At 37.7% G+C, this 15,612-nt stretch overlaps 1 protein-coding gene across 2 annotated transcripts in view; it reads right to left on the bottom strand.

The window, feature by feature from the left end:
* Window positions 1-1,646: 1,646 nt before the first annotated feature.
* The window catches only part of OCEL1 (occludin/ELL domain containing 1), a 57,697-nt gene continuing 43,731 nt past the window's right edge, over window positions 1,647-15,612 (bottom strand). For both annotated transcript variants that reach the window (XM_053702875.1, XM_053702876.1), the window contains exon 5: window positions 1,647-2,842. In XM_053702875.1, coding sequence (XP_053558850.1) covers window positions 2,729-2,842 — 114 coding nt within the window. In that variant the 3' untranslated portion in view covers window positions 1,647-2,728. The remainder of the gene's footprint in view (window positions 2,843-15,612) is intronic.

Here is a 15,612-nt window from a genome sequence, read left to right as displayed (position 1 = left end):
TCTCTCTCTCTCTCTCCCCCTCTCTTTTGCTCTCTCTCTCCCCCTCTATCTTGCTCTCTCCCCCCTCTATTTTGCTCTCTCTATCCCCCTCTTCTGCTCTCTCCCTCCTCTTTCTTTTGCTCTCTTCCCCCTCTCTTTTGCTGTCTCTCTCCCCCTCTCTTTTACGCTCTCTCTCCCCCTCTCTTTTGCTTTCTTCCCCCTCTCTTTTGCTGTCTATCTCCCCCTCTTTTTTGCTCTCTCTCCCCCCTCTTTTTTGCTCTCTCTCCCCCCTCTCTTTTGCTCTCTCTCCCCCCTCTCTTTTGCTCTCTCTCCTCCTCTCTTTTGCTGTCTCTCTCCCTCTCTTTTGCTCTCTCTATCCTCCCTCTTTTGCTCTCTCTATCCCCCCTCTTTTGCGCTCTTTCTCTCCCTCTCCATTTTCTTTTGCTCTCTTTCCCCCCTCTCTTTTGTTGTTTCTCTCCCTCTCTTTTGTTGTCTCTCTCCCCCACTCTTTTGCTCACTCTATCCCCACTGAATTAGAATAAAAACACTCTTGTATCACAATAAAAGCTACAAAATGAAGGGGGAATAGTAACATGTAGAAGAAAAAAATACAGTGCAGTAAAGTAATGATAAGTAAATTGAATAACCAGCAAAATGCACTCAATGTTACGTAGGTTATTCAAATAATCTTTACTTCAAATGTATTAAGTGGTCATTTTTTGAGGTACTCCGTCATCATGCAAATAAAGGATAAATAGTAGTATTTTGAAATAGTAAATAAAGGAGCTTATAAAGGAGCTTTCTAGTTAGGTATGTAGACCAGGCCTGGCCCTGAAGCTATATATAGCCTAATTGTCAGTGAAAATAAAAATAAATAATAATATAAATAAAAAAATTAAAAAAAATTATTTTTTTCAATGCATCTCGGAGGAAACCATAGCACTAAGACAAATGGATACCCCGTACACATGTGCAATAATAAGCCATTTTAGCTAACACTCAGGAGTTTTAAATAAAATGGACATTTAAGTATCCAGTATTTTTGTGAAGATTGTACTGGAGAACCTGCAAAAATACTGGGCTGTCCGGTTGAATACTGGAACCTGGCATTCCTAATCTTGTTTGCTGTCGAGATCACATATATATGGCTATTATATATATTTATATATATAAATATTAGGACTGCCCACTAGTAATCGAGTATACAAGAGCAATGAAGAAAGGCTTGATGAATCTAGACCATATATACATACGTACATCCAAAACTTTTAAAGGGACACTCAACTCAAAATTAAACTTTCATGATTCAGATAGAGCATGTAATTTTTAACAACTTTCCAATTTTCTTCCTTTAACAAAATGTGCACAGTATTTTTATATTTACACATTATGAGTCACCAGCTCCTACTGAGCATGTGCAAGAATTCACATAATATACGTATATGCATTTGTGATTAGCTGGTGGCTGTCACATGATACAAAGTGTGGTCCAAAAACAATAGAAAAAAAAGTGACTGTGAATGGCTAGAATTTGACAAGTACTTATCTGAGGTTGAAAACAGGCAGAAAAAGATCATAAAGTAATAAACCACTAAGTTAGAATGAAAGATACAAGCAATTGTGAAATTCCTACTTTTAGATTCATTTAATCCAAATAAACTGAAAACTTACTTTATAGATATAATTTATTTGCAGCAGTGTAAACAGAATACATTCATCAGAGAGAAAGGTACAGCTGAAGGAACTTAGGAAACCGGATTCCAGGCACTCTTTAAGCTCTTCTCAGAATCTAAAAGAAACTAATGAGATGTAAAGACTACAGATGAGATAGGGAGAGACTTAGAGTTCAATGATCTAAAGCCTTCTTCTATTGCAAGTTGATCTAAGACAGTGTTTCTCAACCGCGGACCTCAAATACACCTAACAGGCCAGGTTTTCATTATAGTTGAACTAGAGTACAGGTGAAATAATCAGCTGATGGTTGAGAGTAGGTTAGTAACCATGGTTACTGATGAGCTGATTATTTCACCTGTGCTCTAGTTCAGGTATAATGAAAACCTGGCCTGTTAGGTGTACTTGAGGACCGAGGTTTAGAAGCACTGATCTAAGACAAGAGGTCCCTCAAAGAATTTTAGAAAGGCAAATTTTATCTTGAGAGCTGTTTATCTCGCTATGCAGAGTTCTTTATATAAAGGAGAGGTATGTGCAATATAATGCTAAAAAAAAGCCCCCAAAGAGTTTGCATGAGTTCTCTCCATGCTGGGATGCTTTTTTAATCACCAGGCCTTTAGTTTTATTAAAGCATAATGGTAAGGGAGAATATAATTTTTTTAATTTCCTCTTCCTGGAAATAATTTATTGACCTAACTAGTCCGGAAGTTTCTTTAATATTATCGGAAAGGAAGTTATGACCAATGTTAATAAATAGATAGAATGATGATGATACCCAAATGTAGAAGTCCACAAATTATTTGAAGAGAAAATATTTCACATTTCATTTTGTAATACAGAATCAAGTAAACATAAAATCACTAGAGTTATTGAATCTACTAAGTGCATCATTATAAAATTACAAATGCAATGTACTAATTGGGTAATCGTAATACATACATACAATATATATAAATATATGCTATAATGATCACAAATATATAATACTTTGGAGCCGGTTTATGGAGTCATAAGGAACACCCATGAACCTATGGGCTTGCTAGATTTTCCAATAGTTTTATATGCACAGAGGCAATTTTCAGAAGTACACTGAGCCGTCCTTTTGATCAAATGCCTGGATCTGTTGTTTGATGTGGGTTAGTTTCTCCTTTAAATATCTGCAGCGTTCTTGTTTCTCCTTAAATGCTGGATTCTAGGGGAAAAAATAAATAGTATTGTCCATGGATTACTAAAATGTCCTTATTCCTAGATCATACAAATCAATAAGCATTATTAAAATAACATGACAAGCAGTGTTTCTCGTATTACATGAAACACCTTGTAATTACAAGACATTTCTATTGAGTCGCTAAAGAATAAAATATTAGCCAAATGTAAACATTTTTAAAACAAAGTAACATCTTGTTTGCTATGATTGCTTTTCAATAGCCAGACTCTACCCCCACGTGCTTTATGTGGAGCAGTCAATACGTTACTGGAATAGATATAGCTAGCTACAGTCATTATGGGGTTGATTATTATCTATCTGTGATTTGCTTCCAAAATGAATTTTTGCTTTCTATCAGAATTGGTTGTTAATAAACTAGAAGATCACTTGAAACTAACAATATCCCTTTCACACACTGAACCCATTTTTTTTCTCTTTAGTGATTCAGATAGAGCATGCAATTTTAAGCAACTTTCTAATTTATTTCTATTATCAATTTTTCTTCGTTCTCTTGCTATCTTTATTTGAAAAGGAAGACATCTAAGCATTTTTTGGTTCAGACCCTGGACAGCACTTGTTTATTGGTGGGTGAATGTATCCACCAATCAGCAAGAACAAGCCAGGTTGTTCACCAAAAATGGGCCGGCATCTAAACTTACATTCTTCTATGCAGGTACAATATTGCAGTGGAGTGGGTTTACACTTTACAGTTTCAGAAATTTTAAAATCCATTATAAGAAGATAAAGTAAGCTAGGGGTAGATTTATTAAGCTAAGACCACTGCTCCGTAACTTCTCTGCATCTGATCAGGATGATTGACACCCATGCAAGCGGTCGATTGGCCGCAAATGTGCAGTGGGCAGCATTGCACAAGCATTTCACAAGAAATGCTTGTGCAATGTTAAATGCTGACAGCGTATGCTGTCAGCATTTAGCTATGTCGGACGGACATGATCTGCTACAGCGAATCATGTCTGCTCAACATATGATAAATCTACCCCATGTCTCCATTTTGTTTTTAAGATCACACCAAACCAGAAACTGCACTTTAACAAACAACGAAGATAAATATCGAAGAAAATAATACTTGTCAAACGTTAAAAGCAGTTTGTGGATGATGGTGAAACTTTACTTTCCTGGACAGCTTTCAAGGATCTTGATTGTAACTGCAACTCAGAAACAAGGAGAACCAAAATGGTGTGATATATTCAGAGCAGTTGTAGGCACTACATGGAAAGAACTCCCTAGAGATAGTAGATGTACAGGCAGTCCCCAGGTTACGAACAAGATAGGTTCTGTAGGTTTGTTCTTAAGTTGAATTTGTATGTAAGTTGGAACAGGCACTTTTTTTAGGTGAAACTCTAGCCAAACATTTTTTTAGTTTTGGATAGCATAGGATAAAGTTTGTTTTGCTATCTGTGCCCCTGTTCAGAAAATTTCACATCACTTTCTGTCCTTGTGACAACTCGATTTTCAGTCATTTGGATTATCCTGGAAAGAAGGATTGTCGATAAAGCTCTATTTTCTTTGTTTGTAAGTACGAGTTGTACTTAAGTCGGATGTCTGTAACCCGGGGACTGCCTGTATATGCTTTATTTGTCTTCGGAATCATCCAGGATGACCACAGACGGACAGCAAAGTCTATGTCATTAAAAGGTTCTTTAATAAAAACAGATCCCAGCTTTGAAATAAAATCTATGCGCGTTTTGGCAGATAATCAGCCTTTTTCAAGAGCACATAAAATGGTAAAAGAGCTGTATCACCAGAAACAATAGCAATCCGTATTTATACCACCTATCACCTTTAGGGGTCAATTTGTGATTGACCCCTATTTTAGAAAATCCTTTAAATATCTGTAGTGTGCACTTGCAGTTATCAAAAACAAACCATTTTCAGAGTTAAGTTACAAGAAAAGGGGCAAAAATAACTAATACAAGTATATAGTAAAGTTTTTTAACTACAGATAATTATTTTTTATATTGCAATTGCAAACTATATAAAACTATATAAAAGCATGATATGTAAATAATCTGTAGATAACAAAAGGAAACAGAAGTGTCACATGGCCTATTATTGTTTGATTAGGTGATAAAATATATGTATATGTGGTATATTGCACTCACATTAAATAAAGCACCCCTTGTGGTGCAAGTGAAGCAGACTGGGATCACAAAAGTCACCCAGCAGACTGACCTCCGGTGTTAGTACTGTAATCTGTACATGATGTAAAAAGACACACACGCCAATATGGCCTAGTATTGTAGGGTACAACAGGAAATAGTATAATAAAGGTTGAACTCACATGTGGTAGAGCACCCCTCTTGGTGCAAATGTAGCAGGCTGGGATCAAACAGTCACCCAGCAGACTGGCCTCCGGTGTAACAGGAAACTTTAACAGCTCATCAGTGGAGTCCAAAAATTGTAAGAAACATCAAATAAAAATAATAATAAAAGTATGGCAGCAAGTGGTAAGTTTACAAACTTACTTTATTAAAAATTGATAAAATCGGGGGGCGAATCTGCCACAAAATGGAGAGGACGTGATTCCTTGCAGCTCCGCAGTTATTACCTAATAAACCCTATCTGGAGAGCCTCTACTCCCTATCTATTTCATGGCACCTAGTTGATATGTTTCTACCTACTTAGGAGAACACTTCTTGGACTCCCATCTACTTCCACCACTGGACATATTGTCTATGGGCCCGCCGGCCTTTAGGCCTGGATAACGCTCCTTCAACTAATAAGAGGACCCAGAGATCTCGGATAGGTGATTCCTCATTTACCTACTTTTTATCCCTCACTTGTTTGGTGGTTCATCGTAGAGAATGATCCTGTTCTCCTAACATGCACCGGAGCGGTTGGACTATCCACACCCGACACCTAGGAAGATAGTCACAAGGCCTGGGCTGCGAGTGGCAGTAAACTAGCAAGATTACAATCTCCGTTCACACTGCTGGGCTATTAGATACAGTGAAAAGGAGTCTGCTCTTTACCGCTTCTTGATCCACAGCTCTGTTTATCTCCCCCAACGAATATTGTGATCCAGCACGGTTCAGATTGGGGAGAAGCCTCAGGAGCCCTATTACCCACATGGCCCAGGAAACATCACTCTTACCCTCCTCGCAACTGAGACACAGATCCAGATCCCAGACCAGAGGCTATAGCAGCTTGGCTTTGTCTCCTACAATAGTCTACAGCACTATATAGGACACGCTTACACCGGAACGTTTATCACTTAGTTTAGATGGCATCCCACAATGATTACAAGTGGTCCTATCAAAGAGGTTAAATAATAAAGGGGACAACTAAGGTTGTACTATTGTCACACTTTATCTTGCATGACTCAAATCCAACTACCTTGCCACAATTACCATCCACTATGGAGGCTTGCATCATTAACATGCTACACAGCTTAATCATCAAGCTTGACCATCACCGGCACGCTCTCACTCAGGAGATAAGATCTGCCTTCAGGACATGTCAGAAGTAAAAATGATAGATGACAGCAGCCAGTTTGCTTCTGATTCCTCAACCCAAAGTCAGCTATGTGAAGTTGCTCAATCTAAAGGAGACACAACTGTTCCTGAGTCATATGAGGCACAAGTACCCTCTAATAAATAAAGCTCTAAGAGTTCCTGGCCAGATCCTCAAGTGACATCTCCAGAAAGATCACATTCTTGGCCCAATTACACCTCTTCAGCTGAACGAACAACTTGGCTCTTGCTTATATGGAAGGACTTAGATCTTCACACATTATATCACTCCCAGAAAAAATGGTCTTCCTGGCATTACCAAGAAACTATGCTGGACAAGAACTTTCAATGAATGTTGGAGATCTCTTATGTGAGAGCAGGAGTTGGATAGCTAATTAGACGCTAGACTAGCTCAACTACTAGAGGATAGAGTCATAGTTTTCATGTTAGTAATTGATTACGTAGTTTTATTAAATAGGCCTGTTATATGTTATGGTCTTGGATGGGGGATTTTTTTTTTACATAGTTGTTATCTACCTACTATAACCCACAAGTCTGGTAGCGGTTAAGTCTTAGAGACATGGGCTTGATCATTGTTAAAATGCGAGTACATTATAAGCCAGCTACCTTGTCTTTGATATTTTCTGTTTTGCATAGTCACCATATATTTGAAATGCCCTTGCAGTGACCGATCACATATAGGATCTTTTTATGATGACAGAGATGTTGGAAACCCCAGACCTGTAAATGTGTACGGGACAAATACTTTTAGTCAGTTATGTGTATGTTTGTTTCAGTATTAATATAAGTATACCTCCACATATGATAATGCCTAAAGTTTATTGTATACATGCTGAATGGGTATATTTACAATACTTACACTGTTCCTTTTAATAATAGGGCCTTTCAACTTGCTGTCTCTCTCAAGTATGGAGGTATATGTCGTAATACAAAGTGGGATCATGCATCATAAACTTCTATATATCACTAGATATCACTAGATGCTTACAGGTGTAACAATAATGTTTTTACCCATTCCACATAACTAATCCAACATTGGTGTAAGCAATAAAGGTATTCTCCTAATAGCCCATAAATACCTACTCCAATCCTGCGGTTGGCTGCCGTAATAGCTGGTCTCTGAAATATTTATATAACTGTATCAATAATAATCTGGATCCTGATATCTAATTTATTTAGGTACTCCCATCAGTCAGCACTCTAGTCCTATTTTTAACTTGCCCTATGACATAGCTTGGATCACTTTAGCTCCAGTATTAATGGGCAAACAATATAGCAGCTATATTTAAACTCATTTTTACGCAAATGTTAACAGCACCCCTTTTTTGCCATATCATAGTAGCCTCATATGTGATATATGATTTTTAAGACTTATCACGTATATATTCACAACTTCAGAAAGTCCACTACTTTACCTATTCTATTGCTGCTTAGTATGATGGACCCTCACTCTCTTAATGCCCAATATTCTACCTATCTTAGGTTATACTAGCATCCTACTACACTTTACCTTTCAAAGGGGTTTATCTACTGAGCTTTATGTTATATGATCCCATATATCACTCTATTGTATTGATAGTTTTACAATCTAGCTATATTTAACATTATGAGCTAGTCCAAAGTTTCACGTCTTAACCTTTACCCATTAGCCCTATGCTCTTAAGATGGAACGTATGTAAACTCATACACCATGCGTATCACCATACAATGTTTTCTAGCTTATACATTAATTCTTGTACCACACAGAAGGCAATTAACTACCAGGGAATTATTCTGAAACATAGATTACGAGTCTTGCGTTAGCCTTAAAAAGCAGCGCTGAGAGGTCCCAACGCTGCTTTTTAACGTCCGCTGGTATTACGAGTCTGGCAGGTACAAGCTCACCGCTCACTTTTCTTCTGCGACTTGAGCTTACCGCAAATCCCCTTATGTCAATTGCGTATCCTATCTTTTTAATGGGATTTGCCTAAAGCTGGTATTACGAGTCTTGGAAGAAGTGAGCGGTAGACCCTCTCCTGTCAAGACTCCTACAGCATTTAAAAGTCAGTAGTTAAGAGTTTTATGGGATAACGCCGTACATTAAGGTAGGAAAAATCCTGATTGGAACAGCCAATAGAAAGCGAGCTCAATCCTATTGGCTGATTGGATCAGCCAATAGGATTTTTCCTACCTTAATTCCGATTGGCTGATAGAATCCAATCAGCCAATCGGAATTCAATGGACGCCATCTTGGATGACGTCATTTAAAGGAACCTTCATTCTTCGCTTGGACTTCGTTTGAAGAGGATGGCTCCGCGTCGGCTGGATTGAAGATGGACCCGCTCCGCTCCGGATGGATGAAGATAGAAGATGCCACCTGGATGAAGACTTCTGCCGCTTGGAGGACCTCTTCTGCCCGGATCGGATGAAGACTTCTGCCCCTCTGGAGGTCCACTTGTGCCCGGCTGGGTGAAGACGGCTCAAGGTAGGGTGATCTTCAGGGGGGTAGTGTTAGGTTTTTTTAAGGGGGGATTGGGTGGGTTTTAGAGTAGGGTTGGGTGTGTGGGTGGTGGGTTTTAATGTTGGGGGGGTATTGTATTTTTTTTACGGGTGAAAAAGCAGATTACTTTGGGGCAATGCCCCGCAAAAGGCCCTTTTAAGGGCTATTTGTAATTTAGTATAGGGTAGGGAATTTTATTATTTTGGGGGGCTTTTTTATTTTATTAGGGGGATTAGAGTAGGTGTAATTAGTTTAAAATTCTTGTAATTCTTTTTTTTTTTTAATGTAATAATTTAGTTTAATTTAATTGTAGTTAATTGTAGGTAGTTTAGGTAATTAGTTTAATTATAGTGTAGTGTTAGGTGTAATTGTAACTTAGGTTAGGATTTTTTTACAGGTAAATTTGTACTTATTTTAACTAAGTAGCTATTAAATAGTTAATAACTATTTAATAACTATTGTACCTAGTTAAAATAAATACAACGTTGCCTGTAAAATAAATATAAATTCTAAGCTAGCTACAATGTAACTATTAGTTATATTGTAGCTAGCTTAGGGTTTATTTTATGGTTAAGTATTTAGTTTTAAATAGGAATAATTTATTTAATTATGGTAAATTTATTTTGTTTAATTTAAATTATATTTAAGTTAGGGGGGTGTTAGGGTTAGGGTTAGACTTAGATTTAGGGGTTAATAAATTTATAATAGTTGCGGCGACGTTGGTGGCGGCAGATTAGGGGTTAATAAATTTAATGTAGGTGTCGGCGATGTTGGGGGGGGCAGATTAGGGGTTAATAAATATAATGTAGGTGTCGGCGATGTTGGGGGCAGTAGATTAGGGGTTCATAAGTATAATGTAGGTGGTGGCGGTGTTCGGAGCGGCAGATTAGGGGTTAATAATATAATGTAGGTGTCAGCGATAGCGGGGGCGGCAGATTAGGGGTTAATATGTGTAAGATTAGGGGTGTTTAGACTCGGGGTTCATGTTAGGGTGTTAGGTGCAGACATAAAATGTATTTCCCTATAGGAAACAATGGGGCTGCGTTAGGAGCTGAACGCTGCTTTTTTGCAGGTGTTAGTTTTTTTTTCAGCCAGCTCAGCCCCATTGTTTCCTATGGGGAAATCGTGCACAAGCACGTTTAGCCAGCTCACCGCTGACTTAAGCAACGCTGGTATTGAGGTGAGATGTGGAGCTAAATTTTGCTGTACGCTCACCTTTTTGTGGCTAACGGCAGGTTTAAAAAAACCTGTAATACCAGCGCTGTCTTAAGGGAGCAGTGGGGAAAAAAAGGCTTGTTAGCACCGCACCCCTGTTACCGCAAAACTCGTAATCTCGGTGATAGTTTCCTAATAACTAGGATATACTCTCATCCTATTACTAAGGGTACCTACAGTATATGTCCAGTATCTTATTGGTCTTCTTGTTTTACAGTGACTGGTACTTACCCCATGGTTAATTTCTATCAAAGAGGAATACTACTTAGTCCTATATCTGGAGAAAATTTTAACTAGTGGGCTTACTCTTAATCATTATAACATATTTATCTATGTATGCATATTATAACTTTGTATTTTAACAATCCGTTTGCCTGAATATGATGTTGTATCTGATACTTGAGTAGTCAAAGTCGTATGGTGACACCCTTTTCTCTATGGAAATGTATTAATGATGACCTTTAGGTTTAATTAATGTACCTCAGGAAAATGCTACTAGGAGAGTTATCTTAAATGGCATTTAGCCTTCCCTAATTCCGAAACATAATACGGTTTAGTAGAGTTTTATTTGTCATCTTCTATTTACCTTCCGTACCCATAGTAAATGCCCTCCTCTCACTCTCCATAATACTCTACCATTTTATCTTTATAGCTCCGCCCCTCCTACTCCTTCTCCCCTCTATTTTAAGAGGCTTTTGCCCGCTGAATTCTCCCACTCCCCCATATACTATGGCCTAGGTGTGGCCAAAACAAAAGCTATTTACCCACATATTGCCATCATTAGTTCAGATAAAAAAAGAACATCTCTTCTGGCGATATGGGGAACATATGTCATATAAAATATTATAAACTGAAGTTCCATCCTATTCAGCCCAAACCCTTCCCAACGCCTCATTGCAGCATGATATGTGATAGTAATGTATACTTGGCTTTAATCATCATTGTTTTTGGACAAACCTTGTATGTTATTTTATTTTTGTCTTTCTCACAACTTCAATAAAAAATTATTTAAAAAAAAAAATTGATAAAATCAAGCAACACATTTCTCAACCAAACAGTGGCTGTTTCATCAGGCTTCATACAAACAGTAAAAAAACCCACTTGCCATATATACCATATAGAACAAGAACAAAGAGCAACACCTGGTGCTGACCAATTAAAGGTGTCATAGTAACCAAACTAAACAACCCATAATAACATATTAAATAGAATATAAGTATACAGTTCACCTGGAAATATACAAAATGAATATAACAAGTTGTTAATATAATAGACATTCAAAACAGAAAAGCAATCAAAATACATTCTGTACAAAAAGCCTCCATCCCATCTACTACCAGAAAAATATTACTATTAAAAAACGCCATATATAAAAAGTGTTTCATATTGCTACATGTCAATATATAACACAATGCACCATAATTAAACCATTAGTTTAAAGAGAGGCAACACAGTGAGCTTATGTTATCACTATAAATGGATAAGGATTTTGTAATTACTTACACCATGTCAAAATGTTTGTTGGTGTAGTCACTAACCGTGGCACTTGTTTCTAAACATCCAAAGATTGTTTGAACTATACTAGAAGTGTGATATTTCATGATGGATTACCAGTGTGCACTTTTACTTCAATACATAAGTGCCAGTAAATGGAAACATGTATATATGTGTATATTTTATCTGTGTTACGGGACTGGAGGGGACGGGACCATATGTAGACCATATGTAGAAGAGATCTGTATTTTGATAGGGTGCAATGAAAGACGTCACCTTCACCAGCTGCAATAATAACATTGTGGTGTCTTACACGCCCATTTCAGTGACGTGTTAGCAGTCAAATCAATGGTTAGGATACAAAAAGGCTTTGTAATGGTAAAAACAAAATCTGACGTAAACACTTAAATCGGTCTATAAAACCTTACTATTATTAGAAATGATTCAATGATGATAGATAGTAACTCTATCTTAAATGTTACGGTGTGTAAAAAGGGCGGGACCATATCTCTGTGGGGTCTGCATTCTAATAGAGAAAGTGATTGGAACGTTAATGTATAAGAAAGAAAAATTAGGAGAAAAATATGAGGTAGTATAAACACACATGATTATATGTGAAAATGTTAAGACATGAGTGTGATGGAACTAAGACAAAGAATGAGATAAAATAGATAGCTTAGTAAAACTGGTATCTGACATACCTATTTACAAAAGTGAGTACACCCCTCACATTTTTGTAAATATTTTTTATATCTTTTCATGTGACAACACTGAAGAAATGACACTTCGCTACAATGTAAAGTAGTAAGTGTACATTGTCCCCTCAAAATAACTCAACACACAGCAATTAATGTCTAAATCGTTGGCAACAAAAGTGAGTAAACCCCTAAGTGGAAATGTCCAAATTGGGCCCAAAGTGTCAATATTTTGTGTGGCCAACATTATTTTTCAGCACTGCCTTAACCCTCTTGGGCATGGAGTTCACCAGAGCTTCACAGGTTGCCACTAGAGTCCTCTTCCACTCCTCCATGATGACATCATGGAGCTGGTGGATATTAGAGAACTTGCGCTCCCCCACAGTTGCTCAATAGGGTTTAGGTCTGGAGACATGCTTGGCCAGTCCATCACCTTTACCCTCAGCTTCTTTAACAAGGCAGTGGTAGTCTTGGAGGTGTGCTTGGGGTCGTTATCATGTTGGAATACTGCCCTGTGACCCAGTCTCCGAAAGGAGGGGGATCATGCTCTGCTTCAGTCTGTCACAGTACATATTGGCATTCATGGTTCCCTCAATGAACTGTAGCTCCCCAGTGTCGGCAGCACTCATGCAGACCCAGATCATGACTCTCCCACCACCATGCTTGACTGTAGGCAAGACACACTTGTCTTTGTACTCCTCACCTGGTTGGCGCCACACACGCTTGACATCATCTGAACCAAATAAGTTTATCTTGGTTTCATCGGACCACAGGACATGGTTCCAGTAATCCATGTCCTTAGTCTGCTTGTCTTCAGCAAACTATTTGCGGGCCTTCTTGTGCAAGAGGCTTCCTTCTGGGACGACAGCCATGCAGACCAATTTGATGCAGTGTGTGGCGTATGGTCTGAGCACTGACTGGCTGACCCACCACTCCTTCAATCTCTGCAGCAATGCTGGCAGCACTCATACATCTATTTCCCAAAGACAACCTCTGGATATGACGCTAAGCACATGCACTCAACTTCTTTGGTTGACCATGGAGAGGCCTGTTCTGAGTGGAACCTAACCTGTGAAACTGCTGTATGGTCTTGCCCACCATTCTGCAGCTCAGTTTCAGGGTCTTGGCAATCTTCTTATAGCCTAGGCCATCTTTATGTAGAGGAAAAATTCTTTTTTTTCAGATCCTCAGAGAGTTCTTTGCCATGAGGTGCCATGATGAACTTCCAGTGACCTGTATGAGAGAGTATGAGAGCGATAACACCAAATTTAACACACCTGCTCCCCATTAACACCTGAGACCTTGTAACACTAACAAGTCACATGACACCGGGAGGGAAAATGGCTAATTGGGCCCAATTTGGGGCGTACTCACTTTTGTTGTCAACGGTTTTGACATTAATGGCTGTGTGTTGAGTTATTTTGAGGTGGCAGCAAATTTACACTGGTATACAGGCTGTACACTCACTACTTTACATTGTAGCAAAGTGTCATTTCTTCAGTGTTGTCACATAAAAAGATAAAATAAAATATTTACAAAACTGTGAGGGGTGTACTCACTTTTGTGAGATACTGTATTTGTGAATAAATGCCTAAAATGCGTGCATATATATAAAATAATAAACACATATATATATATATATATATATATATATATACAGTATATATATATATATATATATATATATATATATATATATATATATACACACACACACACATACACACAAGAAACATCTGCACACATATACATAACACACATAATTATGATTAATATAATAGTAGATAATGTGAAGTGATGTCAACTACATAAGTGTTGTGCCTATGGGCTTTATAAATACATAATTGCTGTGATATGATAGATTGGTATAGATAAATAACCTATAAATACATGTAAGTGAGACATGTCTCTATTGAATGAGGCATATTAGTGTCTATTGCAAATATATATATATATATATATAAAAATGTATAGATTAACCCCTTAGTGACCAGAGCACTTTTCCATTTTCTGTCCGTTTGGGACCAAGGCTATTTTTACATTTCTGCGGTGTTTGTGTTTAGCTGAAATTTTCCTCTTCCTCATTTACTGTACCCACACATATTATATACCGTTTTTCTCGCCATTAAATGGACTTTCTAAAAATACCATTATTTTCATCATATCTTATCATTTACTATAAAAAAATTATAAAATATGAGGAAAAATGGAAAAAAACACACTTTTTCTAACTTTGAACCCCAAAATCTGTTACATATCTACAACCACCAAAAAACACCCATGCTAAATAGTTTCTAAATTTTGTCCTGAGTTTAGAAATACCAAATGTTAACATGTTCTTTGCTTTTTTTGTAACTTATAGGGCCATAAATACAAGTAGCACTTTGCTATTTTCAAACCATTTTTTTTTTCAAAATTAGCGCTAGTTACATTGGGACACTGATATCTTTCAGGAATCCCTGAATATCCATTGACATGTATATATTTTTTTTTAGAAGACATCCCAAAGTATTGATCTAGGCCCATTTTGGTATATTTCATGCCACCATTTCACCGCCAAATGCGATCAAATGCAAAAAATCGTTCACTTTTTCACAATTTTTTTCACAAACTTTCAGTTTCTCACTGAAATTATTTACAAACTGCTTGTGCAATTATGGCATAAATGGTTGTAAATTCTTCTCCGGGATCCCCTTTGTTCAGAAATATTAGACATATATGGCTTTGGCATTGCTTTTTGGTAATTAGAAGGCCGCTAAATGCCACTGCGCACCACACGTGTATTATGCCCAGCAGTGAAGGGGTTAATTAGGGAGCATGTAGGGAGCTTCTAGGGTTAATTTTAGCTTTAGTGTAGTGTAGTAGACAACCCCAAGTATTGATCTAGGCCCATTTTGGTATATTTCATGCCACCATTTCACCGCCAAATGCGATCAAATTAAAAAAAACGTAAAATTTTTCACAATTTTAGGTTTCTCACTGAAATCATTTACAAACAGCTTGTGCAATTATGGCACAAATGGTTGTAAATGCTTCTCTGGGATCCCCTTTGTTCAGAAATAGCAGACATATATGACTTTGGCGTTGCTTTTTGGTAATTAGAATGCTGCTAAATGGCGCTGCGCATCACACGTGTATTATGGCTAGCAGTGAAGGGGTTAATTAGGTAGCTTGTAGGGAGCTTGCAAGGTTAATTTTAGCTTTAGTGTAAAGATCAGCCTCCCACCTGAAACATCAGACCCCCTGATCCCTCCCAAACATCTCTCTTCCCTCCCCTACCCCACAAATGTCCCCGCCATCTTAAGTACTGGCAGAAACTCTGCCAGTACTAAAATAAAAGGAAAATTTGGGCTTTTTTGTGCATTTTTTTTTGCATAT

Source organism: Bombina bombina, chromosome 2, assembly GCF_027579735.1.
Source record: "Bombina bombina isolate aBomBom1 chromosome 2, aBomBom1.pri, whole genome shotgun sequence".
Taxonomy (NCBI): domain Eukaryota; kingdom Metazoa; phylum Chordata; class Amphibia; order Anura; family Bombinatoridae; genus Bombina; species Bombina bombina.
Note: the sequence above shows the minus strand (reverse complement) of the source record. Positions and strands in the feature narration are given on the sequence as shown.